The following is a 24,411-nucleotide window of genomic DNA, read 5'->3' on the forward strand; positions in this document are numbered from 1 at the left end:
AGGAGCTCAGTATCGGGCCCGATACCGATACCAGTATCAGTATCGGTACATCCCTAATATAAATTGTGTCTACATACTGAAGGGTGTCGAATTTGAAGAAGATAAAATATAAGAAACTTTTTTTTGGTCACTGGATGATTCCCATACTGACACTTGCATTATTTCCCAGCTTTGACTTCACTTTTTTGTTTTTTTTGAATGTGAAGAATAGTCATAATAAAGAAAAGTAAAGAATGTGTGTCTGAACTTTTTACTGATAGTGTGTTTACTATTGACAGAAAATTTTAAATTATTAACAAACAATGAGGGATGACAAAGGCATAGTACTGTTGTTCAGTTTTAGCTGTCTGAGTATATATGTGTTTGTGTTAATGAGAGACACGTGAGCCCCACCTGTCGGTCTTTGTGCCCCACCTGTCCTGTACGGGAGTCTGTGACCTCCTTGTACAGGCTGATGTCCAGGTAGTAGCCACTCTCATTGGTCAGGAAGAGACGGATGGGGATCTGTTTGCCAGTGGGTGTCAGTCGGATGTTGATCTTGAGCTCAGCTTGAAGCACGCGGAGCTTCCACAGACGACTGCCATAGCGCATGACCATGGAGCGCACAGATTCCTCAATCTAATGAGAACACAAGAGCTCAAAACGCATGCAGATATATACCTTCCTAAAACAACAATCCTTTGAAACTCATTAAAACCTTAGAGGGGTCCATGATGACGGTTGGGACGAAATTGAGGAAGATGTGATTGCAGTCGGTGCGCACTGTGGTGTTGTTGAAAGCCACTTCCAGCTCATCCATGGCCTCCAGCAACAAACGTTCTGCTTCGTTGTGCAGGTACTCAAACGACGCTTCCTTCACAACAGGGAACCATAGAGTGTCACACATCCAACCAAGTTTATGGATGCAAACACAGATCACAGAGATGCTCCTACCTTGGTGACTAAGTCCGAGTGGCGGATGATGGCCCGCACAAAGAAGCGGTAATCTGTGACCTCGGTGCCCACTTCCACGCGGGCAGCTCCCAAGTACAGGTGCATCTTATGATTGGCACAGGGGATGGCTGTCAGTGCAAAGTTACGCATGCGGTTGAGCTCCAGCTGGAAAGCCAAGGCAGGTTCCAAGTGCCTGTATATACGGTCTTCCTCAAACTGGAAAAAAAGGATTGACAAAATTGACGAAAACTTATTTTTCTGACAAAATTACAGTTTGCCCAAAAAACTACGAAACTGAACTTAATTGTATTTTTTTTTTAAATGTATAAAAAGCACATTTCAAAACATATGGAAGTCGAAAGAGGTCATGGATTATTATTTTTCTATCTTGTTTTCCTTGGATCAAAAGGAAAATAGTTCTAATTTTTTAAAAAGGAGAGAGACTATTTAAAATCACTGGGTCTCATTCACTAACCTTTGCGCACAAAGGTTTTCACAAACAAATCACAATTATTCAATACATTTTGTACTAAATTTTCTAAATTCATAAAAAAAAAAAAAAAAGTAAAACAGTGACAAAAGACTGTAAAGGAAAGGTAGAGGTTGAGAAAATTTTAATATCATAATATTTTTGTGAGAAACTCCCATTCATATAAATATGAATAATCCACAAAAGTTATTAGTGAATGAGACCCATTATCTTTCACAATACCATTTCTAGCTGTTCGTATAGCAGAAATGCAAAATTAAACAAAGATTAACTAAACAAGGACTTTCCTCCCCAATTACATTAGTTAGCTTAGTATTAGTGGTATCGAAATTGGTGTCGAGAATTGTGAAATTTCACATCTGAAATTTTTATATCATAGCAAAAATGTACTTGATGATATATCACTATCGCAAAAAAAAATAAAAATAAAATACTCATATAAAAGTTGGTAATATTGTGTAGTCCTAATTGTGTTAAATAATCGCCATTAGAATACTGACCAAAAATAATTGATTAAGATTTTTGCCATAATTGAGCAACCATAAAAAATAAAGTTCATAAAAAAAAAAATCCTGAAAAAACTAAATGTTACTAATAGAAAAAGACTTAATAAAATAGTAAATATAAATGGAATGAAATTGCTCGTTTTAAATTTAGAGAAAGTGAGTCTACAGGAGCAGAAAGTGTCGTGAGCTATAATAGCAGGCTAGATTTAGTAAATGTAGGTAATCACAGCTGCTAATGGATGTCATCCCTCTCAAATGAGACAAATAATTAAAAAGTTAATTAATGTAATGAGCTTTGCTGGAACCATTTTAGCAAACTATCAGGGCTGAAGGAAGCCAGAGAAATGCCATTGATCATGATGGAGTGACTTGCACAGCAAAGACAAGAAATGGAGGAATATAACAGCTTTTTTTCCCTCCTCCTCATTTCCCCTTTGTATTCCCCCCCCTAAACATAAAGCTGCTGATGAATTTAATGAACACTTGCATTTAAAAGTGTTACAGTCCTTTGTGCCTGTCACTGGTAGTCTTGTGTAAAACATAACTCACCTTGTCTCGAGCCCGGAAAGTGAAAAATTTGGGGAATTCTCTCTGTGAAATTCAGACATTAAACATTAACAGTGAAATTATATTGCATTCCGTACATGTCAACACTGGAAGACCAGACCAATATTAATGCTACAGCAGATTGTATTCTTTACTACAGGACATTTACAGAACTAAAACAGGTTTTGCACATTTCAAAGACTGCACAGTCTTATAATTAAGTCTGTAACTTAATTAAGAGACCATTTATAATGGCTCTGTTCCAAAACCTAGGAGTCAAAATGTTAAATAAAAAAAATAAATAAAAAAAAACAACTCAGTATTTTTAATAATACATCTATACAGTTTAATTCATAAAAATATAAACTTATATTCAATTATATAAAACAAATAACACTGACTTACAAAGCCACTTTTTTCTATTCAATGACGTAATTTCAATGATTATTTGTCCATATCCAATATTTCCATTTAGGGACTCAATCACTGATATACAGTAAGAAATTACTAGCGATTAATTTGATTAATCAGCGTATCATGCAATGAATTTGATTGCAGCTTTTAAAAATGACAGCCTAAATTTTCATACATGAGAGTACTGTCATTAGTTTAGCAACATGCTAACATCCAGGACGGTGAACATGATTATGCCAATCAAAAATCATTTCATTCAATACTGAGAATTACTACATTAAAATAGTCCAATTAAAATGTAACTGTGTGCAACATGTATTTTATATTTAGTATACGAGTAAGCATTAGCTTAGCAACACGTTAATGTTCCTCTCTACCAGAACCAACAGTGAGCTAAAGCCAAGTTTCTCATGCACTTCAGACAACTAGTGCTACTGGTGTGTCCTGCATGAACTGCGTGAAAGTCTATGCAGAATGTTTCAGTTCAGTCACTTGTGAGGTTCCATTCCGGTTAAGATGCTGCCTAAGAAAGTAGCTGCCTATTTCGAGTGTAGACAGTGAGGCACCTCGACAGGTTGTGGAACAGAGCCAATGTCTCAAACATTCCACAACTACTTACATGGAACCTCTGGTCCACCTCACAGTTGACTTGCTTCCTGAAATCCTGTTAATAACGGCGTCAAGAGCAAAGAGGAAAAGACACACATGCAGTGGGTGTACCAGATTGGAGATCAGTTACTAAGAATTGCAGTTATTCAAATAAACATTCAACTGATTACAGATTATTTCGTTGAAATTCGATTGAGAAGGAGCGACAGAGAGGAATCATGCTCAAATGTCATTCTGAAAGCATACCTTCTGAGCAGCCAGGAAGGTAAGTCTTCGGATGCCATGCTCAAACAGCAGAGATTTCTGTGGTAAAAATGATGGGAATGAAAATGAACTCACTGCGAGTTTAACATTTCTGTGAACATATAGCGAACAGAACTCTGTTTCACCTTAGACTGGGTAAACTCGCGGAACATGGCCGCCAGTCCATCGTCATCAATGTCGCTGTCCGTCTTTATGGCCACATTAAGGATATGAATTGGCTCATCTTGAATGCTCTGTAGTAAGACAAACAAAAACAATATAAACTAGGGATAGAAAACAATGATTTTCCAAATAATAGCTTCATTGCATCAATTCAATCTTCAATGCATCAATCAAATATTAATGACTGATCTTATTATCTTTATTTTTTCCTTTTTTTTTTGGACAGGTTCAGAAGATAAAAGGTTCACCTTGTTGTCCTCCTCTCCATACAGCACAGGGTTGCCCCCTTCAGGAAAGGTTGGAGTAGAGGGGGGTGAGTCAGAGAAACAGCTCAACACTTCCTTAATGTTCCTGTGAAAACAGTCACGTTAGACACTCAACCAGCAAATGTATGTACATTTTGAGAAAACAGCCATAAAAGACAACATGAAACGCCATTCTCAAAACGTCACATTACAGGTTTAAATGTATTTCTGATCGACACAACAATCAATGTGCTGGGGATCTAGCTGGGATCTGATAGGTCTGCAATAAGGATTTTGCAATATACCCGCATTTAGGAAAACTGACATTTAGAAAATGAATTACTGATATAGTAATACAACAAATATGATAATATCGTAAATAACTTATCTTGTTAAAACTCCAAAATAGTTATAGTTATTAATAAATGTTATTACATTTCAATAGAAGAGTATGAAAAATATCTTTATTGAAGTTTTTAAGTGTCGCAATAAGACAGTGGTGTTTATACTGACACCTACTGGTGTGGATGAAACATCATGCAAAAGCTTTTCTGTTACAGATGCTAAAAATACCATATTTTTAGATCTACTTGTCACCCTTGATGTATTAATTTCATTAATGAAAGTGTCCAACAATAGGGGATAACAAAAATAGAGTGATTAATCATGTGGTGTGTGTCTACTGTAGTCATGCGGTCTCAATATGTCCCCAAGACATGTGGCCCCAGTCCCACTCTTATGTAGAACAAAATCAGTGAGCTTCAGACAATCTGGCTTCTCTCTTGTGTGAGTGTTTTAAACTTATTTTACAAATATTTTACTTGTTTATTTATGGGTTCAGAGCCGATCCTCCCTATACGCAAAATACGCAAGAAGCGTAGGTCCCCCGAAACACCAGGGGGCTCCCTTGTTCTTAAATATGATTTAATTTTAGTTTCATTTTTGAATTTGGCCAGCGGTTATGAAAACATGAATGATCATTTCTTTTAATGCGGTGCGCTGTCGCCCTTTCTACGTAAAAGTCAGTAAAATCATGTAATGTGAATGTCGTACAGTCTTGCTCGAGACTAAAAAAATTAGTTGAAAGCGTACTGAGCCATTTTTTGTTTCTCAAGCGCTTTCCGCGAGCGCGATTCGAGACGGAGTAAAACACGGACAAATGTGTTTCATTCATTCGTTCATAACCCACCAACCCCACCCGACACAGTTTTGCATAGGGCCCCCAGAAGTCTAGGATCGGCACTGTATGGGTTACATTTTTTATGCAGATTGTGTGGAGTAAGATCAGTGTCATTTAATAAGCAAATAAACAGGAATATTTCGATTTCGTGTCTGTACTAAACACCTTTCCAATTACTGTAGACACACACTAACCTGGTGAACTCCTGGAAGGAGCGGAAGGAAACCATGGCGCCCATGCGCTGACAGGGTGGGGTGAAGGAGGTGTCTAGGAGCACATCACTAACACTGGCCATGTGGACCATGCCATAGTGGTTCAAGTTAGAGGAAAAGGACATTCTGAGAGAACAACACACCCGCACAAACAAAAAGGCATGTTATTAACACAGCTGCATACACCTAACTGCTCAAAAATGTGGCAGACCACCCCAGGAGAAAGATCAAATCATCACCATCACACATCGGTCTAGATCAGAGGAGTGAATGGAAGCAGCATCGCCTCCTCACAAGCTGAATGTGAATACACAAGATGTGTAAGATCTGAATGTTATAAAAGGGGCCAGTTGTCAGGAGGCAATTAAACCAGATGTTAAAGGAAAAAAGAAGTATGACTGAAACTTCACTATATGGGTGAATTCATGCATTCACTTTCATTGAAATTCATGGTGGAGGTACAGGTTAGTTAAGAATATTCCAGGTTAAACATAATCTAGCTGTGGCCTGCTGTTTACCATACCATAATTACCTTAATTAGTTGCCATCCCTCCATTTGAAAAAAAAAAACAAAAGAAATGGGTTTATTGTGACACATTTACAATGGAAGTCTATGGGGCATGTTGGCAAAGCAGAGGTTCTTAAACGGGTCTGTGAAAAACGTGCAAAATATATATTTTAGCGTTCTCAAAGTCAAGATATTAATGAAAAATGTTTAACAACCTTTTTTTCTTTTTAAAGTTTTAGATTCAATAGATTTGATAATATTACAATTTAATTCTGGTTTATAAAATCAGAAATAGTGAAATTAACTGATCATTTTATTTTATTGACTGAGCTACTTAAGTATACTTAACTACTTAACTTAACTATAGAGCTTAACTACTTAACTTAAGTATAGAGCTATGCACACAATTTTAACTCAATTAAAACAAGGTAATAAACTAGTCCATGATTTACCCAAGATGAGGGGGAAAAAATAATACGTTGTGGCTGCAATTTAACTAAAACCAGGGAACAAATCATAAAATGTGGCCACAAATGAATCAGTCGTGGGAAATAATTTTTATATCTTTTTTCACGCATGCTATGTGTGGGGCTCCATATTTATTAGATACACTGTTAACTTGATAAAAAGTAAATATTTTCCAGTTAATAATAATTATATATATTTATGAATTATTTTATTTGATTTTTTATTATTTACAACACCACATTTTTCACACATTATAAAATGGGCTTTGATACAGTTCATGAAAATATACAGCTGCTTTTATATTCCAGGAAAGGTGTCCCTGCCAAGGGGATCATTATAACTGGGTGTCCATGGCATCAAAAACCCTAGACTAGATGGTATAAAAGCAGAAGTGTAAAATGTTTGATATTGCTGCAATGCTGTGAAGTTCTAGATGGTTTAAATGTTACTTTACGGTGCTGTACACTTTGCCCTGACTTCTACGGCAAGTGCTTTATTATTGATGCATTTTTCCAGATTTTACAAACTGAGGGACAGGAAGTCAAAATTCTTTCCTGTGGTAACATGCCGTAAGTGTTGATTTTAAGTTATATTTAACCCAGAATATTCCTTTAATAACACCCATAATTATAAGCCTAATCAGCACATCTACCAGAAATGTTGTCAAAATTTCAGGAGGTGACAAGTCTCCTGTTCAATGTTAGTATCGACAGCAATCTCTTCCATTAAGACTAATTAAAATATTCACACCCAGATATCATAGAACAACGGTGTGCATAGATTATTCTTGACCGATTAAACCCTGTCTGTGATTAAACCCTGTAGTCTGTCCTGCACTACCTGTCCTCACTCTCAGCAGAGTCACTAGCGTTAGCTGTGATACTTGGAGGTTTGTAGTCCTGTAGTGGGGCAGACAGTTTCCTGGGAGGACAATCACATCACACAAACATACACACAGCAGATTTAATCGCCACTAGTATGCAGTTAATTCAAACCCAGTATGAGGTCTAAACAATTTCACTTCACTTAACATATTACGGGAGTATCTTCATTTGCATGCATGCACGCACACGCACGCACACACACACACACACACACACACACACACACACACACTATCATTTCAGACAGAACCACACACATTTGTGTTGAGAGTGGTGTAATAAGCCATGCAAATTAGTTCGTATTTACTGAGATCAACAGAATAAAGCACCAATGAAGAGCCGTTTTCATTAAAACACAAACTTACACACATGGTATCTGCAATCGTTTGATTCAAAATATTGAGAGACACACAAAAGCTTTGATCATTTGACTTCAAATACATATTTTATACATTGGCTATGTTTGAATAATCAAACAAAATATGTATAACTACTGCATAGTATGCACTGTACACTGACTACCATTTAAAATGTATCTGCTCTTCTACTCTATTTCTAAGTCTACATTTTGGTTTAGGGAAGAAAGAATGTGTACTATACCTGTTTAGAGTGGGGATGTTCCCTCTGCAATCAAACAAGATTGATTACTGATTGGTTAGTGTCAGGCATCAGTGGGAGGAGTCAGTCAGAGATCAGAAGTGTGTGGCACTTTCACATAACTGACAGATCCAATCTAATTTCTGTGCGCTTGATTAATGCGCATATTAACTTGGACCAGCAGACTGCTGCTAATGAAAAGTGGTCCAAAGACAATTGTGTTGCATTTGCACAAAGTTTAATTGAATTATACAAGAGTCTCAAATGAGTCTCAAGTGATTATTTGGATGATGTTAGTACATAAATGCATAACTGACTGACTTCGATCATTTCAGGGTAAATGTTATAAAACCTCTCAAAAACAAATCCTGATCACATTTCACCCCAAAATCAAATGGAAGAAATAATAAATTATATTTTGTTTAAAGAAAATGTTGGCTGTTTTAGGAGCTTTAAAACTTTTTTTTTTTCTCTGTGAGACTTATTTATTTATTTATTTCATTTTAAAATCTGCTTAATTAAGCACTCTCCCTTTTTCTTTTTTGAAGTTTTGAATAAAAACTGTACTACATGTTATTATTAAAACAAAAGTATTGTATTGCAGTAATGGAAAAACTACAACACTTAAAATAACGTAAATTACTAATAAGCTCAGAAGAAAAACATATTACATAATGACAAATTGAGAGGTGGGATTAATTATGACAAGGCAAAAAAAATATTAAAGCTTCTAAAGTTATGCTTCATATTTAATGCAAAAATAGGAGTGCACAATTCTCTACAGTTCAAATGTTTAGGGTCAGTAAGATTTTAATACTTTTAATTTAGCAAGGACACCTAAATTGATAAAAAGTGATGGTTAAGACGTTTTTAATTTGTTGCAAAAAAAAAATAAAAAATCAATTTCAAATAAACACTGTTCTTATGATTTTTTATTCATCTATTCTATTCTATTCAAAGATTCTTGAGGAAAACGTATCAGTTTTCACAAAATAATAAGCATCACAACCGTTTTCAGCATTGATAATAATAATAAGTTACTTATTAAGTACTCAAAAGTATAAAAAAAAATCTTATTGACACCAAACTTTTGAATGATTGTGTATATTGGTACCATATTGTTTATCACCCGATATTAGAGATTTTATGTATTGGCATCATTTGATATTGGTTACAATATACACCAGATGATAATGGATATTTAATATGCATTTATTGCATTCATTTACATTTTACTAAAGTTAATTTTTGAAAACAGCAATTAATAACACTGTAAAAAGTAATACTTTGATCTTAATCATTTTAATTATTTTATTTGACCTTTTTTATGCAGCTAAAATCTTTTTCATGTACTTTAACACAGTACAATGCATAAGCCACTCAGTTGACAAATCACAGGCAAAGCAGCTGGAAGAGCACATGCTGGGAGTATGGGGAGATAAAAAATAAAAAAAAGAAGTAAAATATGACAATGCACAAAAACAAAATTGCTCAGCATGCATCAGAAGAGGCTACACTGAATCAGATCACATGCATGAATCAACAGTGAATAAAAAAAAGAAGAGCGCAAAGAGCAAGCTGGTAGACAGTCAGTCAGAACGATCGCTGAGCATGTTCTATTGAGCGCATTCTTTGCATTGTAAAAACCAGTGTCACCTGAAACAAACGGATGTGGCCAGCACAGACGAGAGACACCTTAAAGAAGAACTGTTTTTGGCCCTGTGATTCAGACCCTGTGTCACTAAATAATGCTTTTCTACTCCTACGTCATACAAACCTTCTGCTCACAGCAGACATTAAATCAGTGGCATAGATTGTGCACAGGTAGAGCATTTTAAAGGTGTGACGGGAAGTGGACTGTGGTACAGTGGAGGAGACTTTATGTCGCAACCAACCAATATCTTTTATTCAAGCAGAGAATTCAAACTAACATTTGCTCCAGTTTATAGTGTTTTGACATGCTCCTCCACAGTCCCGGTGAGGGGTGGGAGAGATAGGGGAAGCAGGGTTGCACTACACCTTTAGGTACCTGTTGGGGTGAGATGTGGGCAGCATGAACTGGAACTCCACGATGCAGGTGTTGTCCTTCAGCTGACGGTGCTGGACGCTGTTGAGTTCATAAGCGATGTAAGCTCTACGGACATACACCTGAGTAAAGAGAAAGAAGCATGTTCTGCATCTTATAAAGACAAAAATAAATACTTCTAATAATTCTTTGGATTAGACCATTCCTAACAGAGCATGCAACACAGCTTCTCATCCAGGCCCTTGTCATTTCTAGGCTGGACTATTGCAATGCTCTTCAGGCTGGACTTTTACCATCTGCAATCAGACCTCTGCAAATGATTCAGAATGCAGCAGCACGTCTTGTTTTCAATGAGCCCATGTAACACTGCTTTCTTATCTCTGCACTGGCTTCCAGTCGCGGATCGCATCAAGATCAAGATATTGGTGCTTGCCTACAGAACAGCCACGGGCTCCGCACCCTCCTACCTCTGCTCTCTCCTACTCGTCTACATCCCTCCAGAAGCCTGCGGTTGGTAAATGAGTGGAGCCTCATGGTCCCATCGCAGAGAGGCACAAAATCACTTTCAAGGACGTTTTCTTTCACTGTTCCTCGCTGGTGGAATGACCTACCAATCTCCATCCGGACAGCCGAATCCTTCACAATTTTCAAGAAACAACTGAAAACTCGACTCTTCCGTGAGCATCTAACTGCCTCCTCATTAATAAAATAATAAATAAATAAATTTTAAAAAAAAATTCTATGCCTTCACTTTTTCTATACTCTTATTATCCTTTATCCCTTTCTGTCCTAGCTTTTACTATTTAGAATGATGACTAAAACCTTGTATAAGGGCACTTCTCGTGTTTATTGCCCTTGTATGATAAATCGCTTGTTGTATTCCTCAATAAGTCACTTTGGATAAAAGCATCTGCCAAATGAATAAATGTAAACGGATAAATGTAAAATGACAGAGTCTTACCTCTAGAGCAGCCATCCGTACCACCTGATTACTGTGGTAAAAGAAATTTGGCAGCACGTCAAAGATGGATGTCTCTGACAGGATCAGTTTCTAGAGAAAACCTAAGGTATCAATAATTTGACGATACACAATGTTTTAGAGAAAAATATTACAACTTAAATGTAGAGTGTACATTTTTGTTCCAGTAGAGGCATCAAATTAAACTTTAAGAATATACTACTGTTCAAATGTTTGGAATAAGATTTAGAATTTTTTGTATGTCTCTTATGCGTCTCTTAAGGCTGCATTTATTTATCAGAATTACAACAGGAACAATATTATGAAATACTATTACAATTTCCTATTTGAATATATTTTAAAATGCTATTTATTCCTGTGATGCAAAGCTCCAGTCTCCAGTCTTCAGTGTCACATGATCCTTCAGAAATCAGTCTAATATGCTGATTTGGTGCCCTTTATTATCAGTAGTAACATTTTTTATTATTATCAGTGCTGAAAACAGTTGTGCTGATTAATTTGAATTAAATTAAATCGATAATTAAATCGATTTTTTTTTTTGTGTGGAAACCATGATATTTTTTTACCCCAGAATTCTTTTCAGGATGGATAGGATGTTTAAAAGAACTGCATTTATTTGATAGTGTAACTAGTTGAATGAATCAAACAATAAAATAAAAACAATATTTAACGTAAATGTATCAATTTATCATATTTTTATTATTCACCTGACAGTTAGAAAACTGTTAAAGTACTTACATGGCTTGTTCATTTTATATAATTATAATAATACATTACAAAATAATATGGTAAAGTGTAAAGTGTGTTTTAACGTCTGTGTTTGACAGTACTGAACTTAATTTATAAAAGTGCGTCTGGAGAAAAATGTGTTCTACATTTAAGGGAATAAATAATTAGCTTAAGTTTATTAAAATTATTTGAACTGCAATTTAGAAAATTCTACTTCCTATCACTGCCATTCAAATTCCTTTTCAACATTTCTGTTAATGTAGCCAATTCAATTCAAATTACTCTTAATTAACTGAATGGGAGTCCTTTATTAAATTGTAAACTGTAAATAAAGTAACAAAATGCTGTCCAGCAGATGGCACTGTAGATCCAGCAGACCTACCTGCAGGTTTTCAATGCAGAACTGATGTCCGTACATGTCGATGGCAGACAGGAAGATGGATTCCACTTGATTGTGCCGTAGCTCGTATGATGGAAGGTGCGAGGCAATGAGAACCTGCCGTGCCCGCAGTGCCACCTTGGCATTAGTGGTCTTGCTGAGCTGTGTGAGTTCTGTGAGTATTGCCATGAGCTCATCTGTCAGAGTGGGATCTCGTCCACACAGCTGATCCTACAGAGAGAAGTAAGGGACCAACGTTTTAATCATGACTGTCTAAATATAAATTTGTTTTTATTAAATCTCGACTGTTATTACATTGTGCAATCTACAAGAAACAACAACAACCAACATCCACATTTCCTGAAGTCTCTCTGTTTTGTGTGACTGTGTACTCACAATCAACATGGTGACCAGAGAGTTCTTCTTTGTGACTTGTGCATGAGAGAATATGTAGTTGAGCACATTGGCCATGTCCCCTTTGTTTTCCTCTCGTAGTGCAAATACACACTTGTCATAGTGACCTGATAATAATACACAAACGTAAACACAAATGAATAGAAAAATTTATTAATACAAACAAAATACACAATAAAAACTGTTAATACAATGGAAAGAATAGAAAAGGCAAATATTCATTAAAAAAAATTATTAAATAAAAATTAATATTTTATTCAAATACCTTAAGTCAGTTATTTTATTGGAGGATTTATATATTTTTTTTTACATTTCTATATTGCTTTAATTTTAGTATTTCAACTTAAACTTATTTATGTCAGTTAGTTGTCAAAGCAACATTTCTAATTTTCATTTAAGTTTTATAATAAATAATTATTTTATTTTATTTCAGCTTTATTTCAATCACCAAAAAAAGATTTTTAATAGCTTTAAGCTTTAATTAACAATAACAACACTGGCAATTATCAGAAAAATAATAATAAAAAAAAGTAGTTACATTTTTGTGAGAAAGGAGAGGTTTTCTGAATATATAGGTAGCAGTATCTTTATATTCATTTTCAATATTCACATGTGGGATCTTTTGTTTCTATTTTCTATTTCAATGTATTAAATATTTGAATATTTTTGTATTTATATGATTTAATACACCAGGGATGAATCAGTGTTACACTGCCATCCAGTGGTCACATGATAAAATAAGGCAACATCTTAAGTTTCCAGTAATATCTCATAATTTCTGGCCATATAAGAAGCAGTCTTACCATGCTGAAACTGAACTTCCACTCTTAAATACTGCCTGAGGAGGTCCATCACCACTGCCTTCATATGCCCTCTGATGCCACTGCGGTACCTGGGTACACAACACACACGAGAGCCAGTTAACCTGTGTGTCTCTGATTGTGTGTATGTAAATGTGTAGATTGTTTAAATTATTCACTAACTTCTGAACCAGCTGTACAATGCTCTGTGTGTTCATGAAGAAGACTTCTCTCTCTGACTTCCTGTTCAGCGTGGCAGCATGACTGTCCAGTATATTGGCAATCTGACATGAAAATTTGACAACATTTACAAACAATGGTCACAGTCTCGTAGCTTCAGAAAGACATGAACTCAAAGGACCCCAAGTAGCACCTGCTGGCTGGGAAACTGGCAGAGGACAGAGGTGATGTTGCTGGCGTACTGAGCCATTTCTTTCTTGATAGCCTTCTCTACAGCAGGAGGGATACGGCCTGAAACGCTCGTCATGATGTCCTGAAGCTCCAGCAGGGGCAGTCTCTCTCTGACTTCCTGTTCAGTGTGGCAGCATGACTGTCCAGTATATTGGCAATCTGACATGAAAATTTGACAACATTTATAAACAATGGTCACAGTCTCGTAGCTTCAGAAAGACATGAACTCAAAGGACCCCAAGTAGCACCTGCTGGCTGGGAAACTGGCAGAGGACAGAGGTGATGTTGCTGGCGTACTGAGCCATTTCTTTCTTGATAGCCTTCTCTACAGCAGGAGGGATACGGCCTGAAACGCTCGTCATGATGTCCTGAAGCTCCAGCAGGGGCAGAGAGGGGTCCCTCAGAGTCTTCATCAGACGCTCCACCCATTCTTTCAGCTAAAAAAACACACATCCAAATCTCAATGCCTATAAATACCAAGAACTTTAATGTGATGTCTAACGAAATTGACTTTTTTAACTGCAGAAAAGTTATAATAATGACATATTCCTTTGTCATCCAATAATGAAAATAATAGTGGTTATTATTAGTATTATTATTATGAAGCCGAAAAAGAAGAATAAAACTTCTCAACATTTTTTCACCTTATTTGATGAATTCTACTATTCTACCATCAATATCATCAAGCTCTGTGCATTTTTTATTTTATTATTGTTACTATTTGTAATGAATAAAAATGCGGCCAAAAACAAAACAAAAAAAACTATGAATAGTCCTTTTAAAGCTGTAGTTCTCAACCAAGAGCAAAATTCCAATCAAAATAACCTAATAATTTAAAATAAGACAAAATAAGTTTTCAAATAAGCTAAAAAGATAAATAAATACGTATTTCTTATTTTAATTAGAATAATAAAATCTTTACATTCTTCTAGGTATGCCAAGCTCTTATATATATATATATATATATATATATACTCATAGAAATTAAGGATGAAACATTTAGTTTTTTAAATCCAGTATATTATAAACAAGGGAAAATCATGTAAATTCATTGACTTATAAAATGTATAAAAGCTAGGATTGTTAGACCTTTGAATATATTCATGGCCAATGGGGGCCTTTGATTTAAAAAGTTTGTGAACCACTGGTATGAAGTCCTATGATGTGGAGGAAGAGTGTCCTGATTACATCTGTTTCTCACCTTGGCACTGAAGAAGGGCTCTGGCAGACAGTAGCCGTTCATAATGTGCACTAGGTGATCCAGAGTGCTGTGGAAGACTCTGTGAAGCTTCTCTCCCCTGAGAGCCACGCACTGAACACTGGGTAATGTTCCTGTAAACAGCTCCGCCTGAAACAGACACACTCATTAGAAACACTAAACCACTTAAACCTTCTAGAACTTCTGAAAGGGAACCTAATAGAAAAGTGATAACACATAATACATTTACACATGCATGTACCTGCTGTACTCTGCTGGGGTCGTCCAGCTGCAGTTTGCCGATGACACAACCCGGCTCAAGCACTGCACCTGCTCTCTTCACATAGTGAATACAGCCAGACTCCGAGGCGGTGAGGGTCATCACCATCTTCATCACCTAAAAGACACATATATCATGTTTAGAATGCGACAAACAAACAAGTATCTTTATAAGACACTTGCATATAGTCAAACTTCTCACCATCACAATCCACTTTTCTATTTATACAGGAAGTGCTCGTATAATTGACATGTAAAAGAACTACCTCACAAATCACTTTTTGTATTTTCAACATTACAAATGTGGCAAATTACAGTAACATTCTTTGTAGCAGCCTGGGAACATTTATGTCCCAATGGACTTCAATGGACTGGTGCACCCTGACTTCTGGAAATTAGGTAAAGCTGATTGATAACTCTCACACACCTCTATTTCTGCATAACACTGTCCAGCAAACATGTGTCCACCATCCTCCACAGTATACTGGATGAGTTTCCCAGCAGATGGCGAGCGCAGGAGTGAAGGATCATTCTCTTTTTCAAACACACACGTCTTGTTACCAATAATGATGCGATACCTAAAGAATAAAATAAAATGCATACTCAAATTGATTTCCTACAAGCAACTATTTCTGTCATAAACTTTTTACCATCTCTTAAATTAATCAGTAATAATATATGAAATAATAATGGAAAAAGTTGTATTTGTATTCCTGATTTAAAAAAAATAACATGTTAATTCTGCAATTAATACTTGTTGTATAACACGTTAAAAAATAATGAAAGCAATTGAAGAGACAACTGAAAAAAAAAAAAAAATTACCAAACACACTACATAAAAGGCACAGCTAAATGTTCACTTAATTTAATTTTATAAAATAAAAATAAATTAAATTAAATTAAGAAGCATCAGTATCTGGTACCAGTGATACTGGACTGCATTGATAGTATTTAGTAAAAAGATGCCATTAAATAAATATTTAAAACACCGTCTTTATGCTGTTTCCACATTAATTTGGAGATTCAGTGAGAAAATATTTATGATTACAAATTTTAATGTTAGGTTTAATTACAGAAATCTATTCAATTAATTAGTTCTTTTTTAATCAATCAACAACATTAATATATGTTGTATAAATAACTGACTGCATTGATTTATTGAAAGCATTATAGATGGCATTCTCATTTTTAGTTCATATAAGTGTCCAACATTTAATTGTAGTTCTAGACTTTAAATGATGAATCTACACTCTGAGCACCATGAACACTCTCACATGAACAGATCTCATAATGTTCTTGTGTTTACCGTCCTGTATTTACACTCAGAATCCTACCTGTCCACCTCCTCCTTCATATAGGTGGTGTAGCTGCTGCCGTCATACGAGAGCAGCAGACCCCCATCGCTCAAGCGATGAACATCCACCTCTGCCAAAGAGATATGCATGATGACCACATAAGAGTTAGGAGACTGTCTGGTCACCTTTAGAACATATTTGGTCCCCTCGTAGATCAGCTCAACATCCACTGTGTTCAACAGGGTGTGTGCAGGTAAAACCTGCCCTCTACAGACACACAGGAGAAAAGAGCAAAACGGGTGAGAACTTCCTATCACTGCAATAACATCTACATATATACTCATTTAGAGCTGGGTTGTCAACTGATTACGGAATTTTCATCAGTCTTTATTTTTCTTTACTTTGATGAACATATATTGATTCTATTCTGCTGATGCTTGAACAAAACTTTGCCATATCTTGTTAGTCAGCTACAAAAAAAAAAAAAAAAAACTAGCGATGAGCATGTTACTGATTTCTCTTTTATTTATGCTAAATAAATAAATCTGTCATGAAAACAAGTTATGACAGGCACTGTTTAAATGTTACATAATTATAAATGTAATTATACAATTACAAAGTTGATATAAAACTGCCTTATGTGCAATTAAAATTTTTGAGTGTTGATTATTATATCTAAAAATATTGAATTTGCAGTTGAATTGTTGTTCATTTTAACCTTTAATATTACCGTAATGTACCAACTGATAGGGCTCCCTGTATAGTTTACAGTGTTAGGTGAGAGATCGTTTTCCTCAAGAAAAACTGACATGTACTGTATGTCCAAACTAATTAATTTCCATTAGAATCAAATCAAAATCAGAACAGAATCAAAAGCTTGTCAATCGGAATCATGAAATTATCCAGCCCTAATACTCATGCATTTGGACTATATACAAACAATACAACAAAAGTATAATAATTAAGTGTGCTCTCAAGATGCTATGTAAAATGGTTTGTTACCTCTCCAGTGAGTGCAGGAAGTTGGACACACTGTTCCTGAGGTTGACATCAGCCACATGCAGAGCTCCACTCACTACTCCCAGCATAGTGTCAGGACGCTCGGCCTACACACACACACACACACAGTTACAGTGACGTGAGGAAATGTAACGGTGTCTTGCTGTCACAGGTGATTATATATGACTGAAAATGGCTGGAAGCAATAACAGGCACGTTCAAGAGAGTTGTGATGTGAAATGGAGACGGCTGTTTCATGCACCTGCATCTTCTCAGAGATGAGCCTGTCCAGCCAACCCGTGTCGATGCTGTTGTGCTGGAAACTTTCTGTTTCTAGCAGCTTTATGAGATACTCCACTGTAGTCCTGAAGTCTCCTCTGATAGACAGCTCTTTGAGGGCCACCACCATGTTTCTAAGATGATACATACAGCAAAATAAATAACATTTCTATTATCTTTTCCTTGGTGATTAAATGCAGGTTAAACTGCAAGTAAACCATATGTAGACATTGTATATTTTACAGACGTCTTCCATTTGAAATAACCGTGTAGTGGTGTAAGGTGATTGGGTAACGACTGCTGTGCTCTACTCTTCTGAAAAACAAGATACTCACGAGATGGCCTCCTCACGGTTCTCTCCCCAGGAGAAGCAATGGCCAAACTGAGAGTCTGCAAACTCATGCAGACCTCCAGCAGCCGCCACGCTGAAGTAGCCCCACACATTCTTGTTACTGCGGAAATTTAATTCCTGGACAGTTCCTGAGCTGGGCTTAAACCCCTGACACACCAAAAAATACCCAACACAGACAATACATCAGCAAAAGTTGTTTTCATGGTTATATATTTTATAATATTTACAATACTATTCAAAAGTTTGGGGTCAGCAAGATTTTTAAATGTTTTTGAAAGACGTCTGTTCACCAAGGCTGCATTTATTTGATAAAAAAATTAAGTAAAAACAGTAATATTGTGAAATATAAAAATATATTTTAATATATATAATTAATAAAATAAAAAAATAAAAATAAAAAAAAAGCGATTAATCGTTTGACAGCACTAATATATTATATATATATATATATATATATACACATACTGTATATAGTATATACATACACACACACACACACGCATATATATATAAAGAACAGTATTTAAGTCTTACAGTATAAGTCTTTTGTAACATTGTAAACTTCCTTATTGAACAATTTAATGCAATCTTACTAAATAAAAGTATTTCTTAAAAAAAAAAAAAGTTCTAACCCCAAACCTTTGAATGTTAGTGTATATTATATTATATTACATTACATTCTACTAATATAATAAATGTTGGACAAAAGAAATGTTCGTCAAGGTTTTTTCCAGCTTCTGTCCCTTAGAATTAAACAAGCCATTTCTTGTTGCTGTGTTTTTAAGACTTCAAAGACACTTCCTTCGCATGTGAAATCAACATCAGAGTTCATTAAATTTGTACATTTTGATACTTTAAATATCAGTCAGGATCACACACCTCATCTGGGTTCTCGCTAGTAATTCGAGCTGCAATGACATGTCCTCGTGGAGAGGGGGTGGTGGAGAGTCCATCAAAGTCAATAGGGGAGTCTGCCCATGGCTGCATCCCATACATCACCCTGATGTCTTTAATGCGGTGAAGTGGGATGCCCATAGCGATCTGAATGACAGAACAAAAGTGTCACATAATGACCAAAAACAAAAAAAAGCACTATCAAATTTCACGGTAAAAATCTGCATACATTTAAAACAGTCCACAATCTCTATGATATTCTGGCCCTTTAATATGAATAAAATATGTAGAAGAAGAGACATGAGTTCATATTTCTTCAATCATTAAATATGCACTTTTCCCTCTAATTTCTACACTTCCTTGGTTATGCAATTGATGAATACCTCCCCACTGTGTTTCTCTCCCCCTGTTGCCCTTTGTCAGTCTCTCCTTTTCTCTCTCCATCAATACCCCTCATTCATCTGCAGCAATCTTTGTGTGTTACATAAGTGCATTAACCCCCCTCTCCCACCCCCACTGGACCCATAGCACACTGGCCTCAGCCAAGTGACCTACATAGCAAAGACAGTGGTCACATGACAAAGAGTCTGCCACAGAGACAGTACTGTATTGTTTACTAGATACTGCCAGTCTAGTGATTTATTAAAGCAATATTTTAGGTAAATGCAACCTTTTGTTCTATTGGCAGCATCTGTGGCCTGCTGATGATGACCACAAAAAAATACAAAAGTAAAAACAAAGGAAAAATGTACAGTAATGTACTTACAATAAGGCATTTAAATTAAGGTATAAAAGCAGAGGATTTACATTACTGATGCATAAATGCATCTTTCCTTTATTTTTACAAACCGAGGGATGAGGGAATAATAGTAAAAGCAATAACTAACTAAATAAATAAAACGGCAAAAGTAAAACCTGGAATGAATGAATGAATGAATGAATGAATGAACGAACGAACGAACGCGTTGCGTTGAGTTGCGTTTTTTGTTTTGTCTTTTGTTTTGGTTGGTGTTGTTTTGTTTTGGTTTGGCCTGGCCTGGAATATTCCTTTAAAACGCAAATTCTCATACAGACCTGCAGTTGGGCCGTAGGCAGATTAACATCAGCCACCATCTCAGTACAAGGATGTTCCACTTGAAGACGAGTGTTGAGCTCTAGGAAGTAAAAGCTGCCGTCTTGACTGTAGAGATACTCCACTGTACCTGCACTCACATAGCCCACCATCTTCGCCAACCTCACTGCACACTGAAACAGACAGACGCACAGTTCTTCATTTCTACACATTTCTTTTTTCTGTTTAAGTAACCCAGAGTTTCATGATGGCATATACTTTATTCATTCTTTTAGGAAAATATAGTATTAACATCGGACTTCTGCTGAATCTGATGTGATACCACAGTCAGTCATACCTTCTCCATATCCTCAAACACATCAGAGGTGGCAATAGTAGCCGGAGCTTCTTCAATGATCTTCTGATGCCTCCGTTGGACGGAGCAGTCACGGCCAAACAGAGAGATGGCGTTACCGTACTGATCAGCCAGGATCTGCACCTCCAGGTGGCGAGCGTGTTTGGCCAATTGCATGACAAAGATGGGGGAACCTGGAACCTCAGTTTGAACCTGAGTAACACATAAGGAAAAGTACTGTGGTTAGTTTTGGAAAGTTAACAGTAGGGATGCGCGATCCGATATTCATATCGGGTATCGGCTCCGATAGTGCCATTTTTCTCGGATCGGGTATCGGTCAGAGAGAGCCGATCCAAATCTGAGATTTTATTTATTTATTTATTTATTTTCTCCCCGATTGTGCGAATTATTCTGTGTTACTTCTGAAGCCATACGATAGCTTAATGTGAGCTACATATGAATATTTAAGTCCTTACATTAAAGTTCACACAAACTCTTTTCTCCGCTGTGGCTGTCTGTCATTCGTTTTAAACCCTGGTCGCATTTGGTTACGACAGTCAGTTCGGTAAAACTCTCTCCAAGATCATTCTGTGTTCCCAATTCCCATTATACTTGATTTGTAAATACATGTCTATGATTTAGCAAAAAGGACTTTATCTTCTTGCCGGAGTTTAATGTTATTTTGTTACTTGCTACCGGGTGTCTGTGAGAACAAAACACGGGCATAGAAAAGACTATAAATTGTTTTTAACGTGCACAGTAACTGAAATTTAAAACTGTTAAAAGAAAGGCTCAACTTTGTGCTTTGCAGTTTTTAACACGAAGCGCTTAATGTGCGCACATTGTAAGCGCTTCGTGCTCATAGACTGTATAAAAACAGTTTGTGCTGCACTGTATTTGTTTTGTCCTATCGTATCTATCATATGTTGTTGCCTTATTAAAAAATATGCTATACATTTAAAAGAAATGTATTTTAATTTTATAGTATATACATATATATAAATACATTCATTAATGTTTTTAATGAATGGATTTTATAATAATACAAATAGCAATGTGTAACATTTTACCATATATAGTGCAACACTTTTATTTGTTCCCCTCAAAATATTGTTTTTTCACTAAATGTTTGGATTTCTAAAATTATTGTGCACTGATTTTTCTAGAATAACGTTATATAAATTCTACATTTATTTAAATGAGGGAAAAAAACTTCACTGGTATCGGATCTGTATCGGCCAATACCGAACCCTAGGTATCGGAGGCGAAAAAGGCGGATCGGAGCATCCCTAGTTAACAGGTGGGTAAAATTGTAGTGTGGCGGTGAAGAACAACTCTGACCTGTCTAAAGAGGTTAGGGAAGTCTTCTGCACCATTGACTTTCCGGATACCTTTTCCTCCTCCGCCTTCAGATGCCTTCACCATCACAGGGTAGCCTATTTCTTCTGCCGCCTGTCAATCAAAACATGCTCTATCACTGACTGGACTAAAGTATGAACGTCACACTGTGCTTGATGTAAGTGTATAGTATACCTTAAGTCCAGCCTCCACGTCATGTACACAGCCCTGCTCGTACAGCTCAGTAGGGACATTAATAATTCCTTTCTTCTGGTCATTCTCTGTCCATTCTACAGTCAGCCCTGTACAGACACACCAGCATGGTCAAAAACCAAACCCACAATCAAGATGGTAGTAAATGCTGGACAAAAAGGGGGTGTGATAGGTTTAGAACACCTGCCAAATTTAAACTCACATGACATATATCATAATATACACATTTTGATTTTGATCTTATTATGCTTCTCATTCTGTGTCTGACAGAGGCAGTACAAGCACAGGCAGGAGGGCTAAATATAACATGACAACAGGACTTCCAGTCAGAAATTAAGTTAAATAAAGATTCACAAGCCTTCATTACACCAAAAAAAGTGCTTCATTTTGAAACGGACATCATTGAAAGGAACGATAACAGTTCAGTAAGTCAGATGTTGAACTAACCTGTTCCACTCCAGGGTAGCGTAGGGATGCCAGCTGTCTGGGCCACAATAGAAGAGGCAATCTTATCCCCAAGAGCCCACATAGCCTGACTAGGTGGACCTAATGAAAGATACCAACCACTAAAGTAAGAGCAATACCATCACAGTATGTGAATCATTTAATCAATGTGGTGTGGTAAGGCTCAGTCTCACCCATGAAGGCGATGCCATTCTTGTGCAGCAATTCAGGGAGTTTGGGGTTCTCAGAAGCATGACCCCAACCGGCCCATACGGCCTAAAGACAGGTACATTTACATTTATGCATTTAACAGACAGTTTTATCCAAAGCAACTTATAAAAAGAGACACAGCAATTCGTCAAAGAGCCAACAAAATTCGTAATATACAATGCCAGGTTCATTAGACAAAAGCAAGTTAGAGAAGAGGAGAAATGCAGAGAAGAAAAAAGTGAGTGCCAGTAAAGGGTCTAGCTAATCATGAGCAATAATTCCAATGCTTGCCTCAGAAGACGGATTCCCAAAATTATTTGTCAGCTAAACCTTTTTCTTGAATTATCCCCCAATATCTCAATGACAATTTAACAATACATTCACATGTTCACAGTTCTCTGATGTCGGTTAATGGCCACATGACATGCAGGAAAACAAATATTTTATCTTTTTTATTATTATTATTACGTGTATTATATTTATTGTTTTTATTGTTTTATGTTGATATTTCATCATATATAACCGTGATATGATTAAGATGTAATTTCTTGAGAAAAGAATCCTACAATGCAAATATTCTTTGTTGCTTTTATATTACTATTTTTTTTAACTCCGATTTAAAAAAAAAAATTTAAGACAGAAACATATTACTATTGTAATAATACAACTCTGCACTAAAATAAAAAAAAAGAATATTTGATAAATATAATACTTTTATTTCACAATAAGTTTCAATATTAATTTCACACATTAATTGTGCAACCTGATTTAAGTGTTAACTGAGTGTCTAAATAGCCACTTTATTTGCTTTGAACAGCAGCCATCAAACCTCACATGCATTTACCTGAACGGGAATTCGTTTTGCTATGTCCAAAATGAGTTCCACATTAGCATAGTTGTTGTTGTTTGTCCCTCCTGGGACAGGTACATAGTGATCTGCCATCTTGATGTACTCTGTGGACAGAGTTATACATATGTTTAACTAAGTATTTAATTGAGTACATTTGAGATTACAGAGCTATCCACGAATAATTTTCACCTCACTGAACTCTTTCTATGCTACTTAGGCCAGGCCTGCGCCGACAAAGCCTACTGACATAGTTGAAACAATGAAGAGAATGACCAAGACATTCCTTGCTAACTACATTTGCCAGTGCAGCATGTCTTTTCCTGGATTACACTATGATGGAGCCAGGAGTGGCGGAAGGTGTCCTCCAGCTATTTTTTTTTTTAACTCTTATGAAGTAACAGTTAAGCTCAGCACTTTAAACGCACCTGCATTGGCCTTGAGGTCCTCCGGGGTAACCATGACGACAAAACGTATGGCCCGTTCATTCCGAAACATTTCATAAGCCCAGCGACGGATGGAACGCATGCACTTGACTGCAGCAATGCCATTGTTGGCAATGAGCACCTGTCACAACAAAATATGATATTCACAGCTGTCACTACACCAGGGTTATTTATAGTAAAAAAAAAAAAATAAAAATAAAAAAAGGCGAGACTAAAATGTAATTAAAAGAACAAAAACTTTACCAAAACCTTTTTATTTTTGTTGGAAAAAGTGGAGCCAAAACATTTCAGACTGCTGTACAAGATTCTATTATGCAAGTGTTCATGTTTGTGGTTGCCAGATATCAAGACACCAATCAGAGCTTTTCTGTTAAACGGATACGTACTAGGCCTGGGCGATAAAACGGTATCGATATTTATCGACGGTACACCTTCATCGATAACGGTATAACAAA

The 24,411-nt window shown here is 36.2% G+C and overlaps 1 protein-coding gene across 9 annotated transcripts in view; it reads right to left on the minus strand.

The window, feature by feature from the left end:
* Positions 1-24,411, minus strand: part of acaca (acetyl-CoA carboxylase alpha) — a 73,592-nt gene that overhangs the window by 24,076 nt on the left and 25,105 nt on the right. For 3 of the 9 annotated variants that reach the window (XM_016541111.1, XM_016541110.1, XM_016541119.1), the window contains exons 4-38: positions 23,939-24,077; positions 23,508-23,617; positions 22,648-22,729; positions 22,457-22,555; positions 21,992-22,098; positions 21,800-21,910; positions 20,462-20,671; positions 20,127-20,297; positions 19,038-19,199; positions 18,142-18,305; positions 17,790-17,940; positions 17,531-17,634; positions 16,568-16,795; positions 15,661-15,811; positions 15,217-15,351; positions 14,958-15,104; positions 14,122-14,193; positions 13,719-13,835; positions 13,529-13,629; positions 13,349-13,437; positions 12,528-12,652; positions 12,135-12,362; positions 11,006-11,095; positions 10,048-10,166; positions 8,022-8,045; positions 7,378-7,458; positions 5,544-5,687; positions 4,173-4,275; positions 3,888-3,995; positions 3,745-3,801; positions 3,509-3,553; positions 2,479-2,520; positions 934-1,149; positions 698-853; positions 394-618 (exon numbers count right to left, since the gene is read on the minus strand). In XM_016541111.1, coding sequence (XP_016396597.1) covers positions 394-618; positions 698-853; positions 934-1,149; positions 2,479-2,520; positions 3,509-3,553; positions 3,745-3,801; positions 3,888-3,995; positions 4,173-4,275; positions 5,544-5,687; positions 7,378-7,458; positions 8,022-8,045; positions 10,048-10,166; positions 11,006-11,095; positions 12,135-12,362; positions 12,528-12,652; positions 13,349-13,437; positions 13,529-13,629; positions 13,719-13,835; positions 14,122-14,193; positions 14,958-15,104; positions 15,217-15,351; positions 15,661-15,811; positions 16,568-16,795; positions 17,531-17,634; positions 17,790-17,940; positions 18,142-18,305; positions 19,038-19,199; positions 20,127-20,297; positions 20,462-20,671; positions 21,800-21,910; positions 21,992-22,098; positions 22,457-22,555; positions 22,648-22,729; positions 23,508-23,617; positions 23,939-24,077 — 4,413 coding nt within the window. The remainder of the gene's footprint in view (positions 1-393; positions 619-697; positions 854-933; positions 1,150-2,478; positions 2,521-3,508; positions 3,554-3,744; positions 3,802-3,887; positions 3,996-4,172; positions 4,276-5,543; positions 5,688-7,377; positions 7,459-8,021; positions 8,046-10,047; positions 10,167-11,005; positions 11,096-12,134; positions 12,363-12,527; positions 12,653-13,348; positions 13,438-13,528; positions 13,630-13,718; positions 13,836-14,121; positions 14,194-14,957; positions 15,105-15,216; positions 15,352-15,660; positions 15,812-16,567; positions 16,796-17,530; positions 17,635-17,789; positions 17,941-18,141; positions 18,306-19,037; positions 19,200-20,126; positions 20,298-20,461; positions 20,672-21,799; positions 21,911-21,991; positions 22,099-22,456; positions 22,556-22,647; positions 22,730-23,507; positions 23,618-23,938; positions 24,078-24,411) is intronic. The other 6 variants (XM_016541116.1, XM_016541115.1, XM_016541114.1 and 3 more) reach the window with 3 other exon arrangements.

This window comes from Sinocyclocheilus rhinocerous, unplaced genomic scaffold (assembly GCF_001515625.1).
Source record: "Sinocyclocheilus rhinocerous isolate Xijiao unplaced genomic scaffold, SAMN03320098_v1.1 scaffold127, whole genome shotgun sequence".
Taxonomy (NCBI): Eukaryota; Metazoa; Chordata; class Actinopteri; order Cypriniformes; family Cyprinidae; genus Sinocyclocheilus; species Sinocyclocheilus rhinocerous.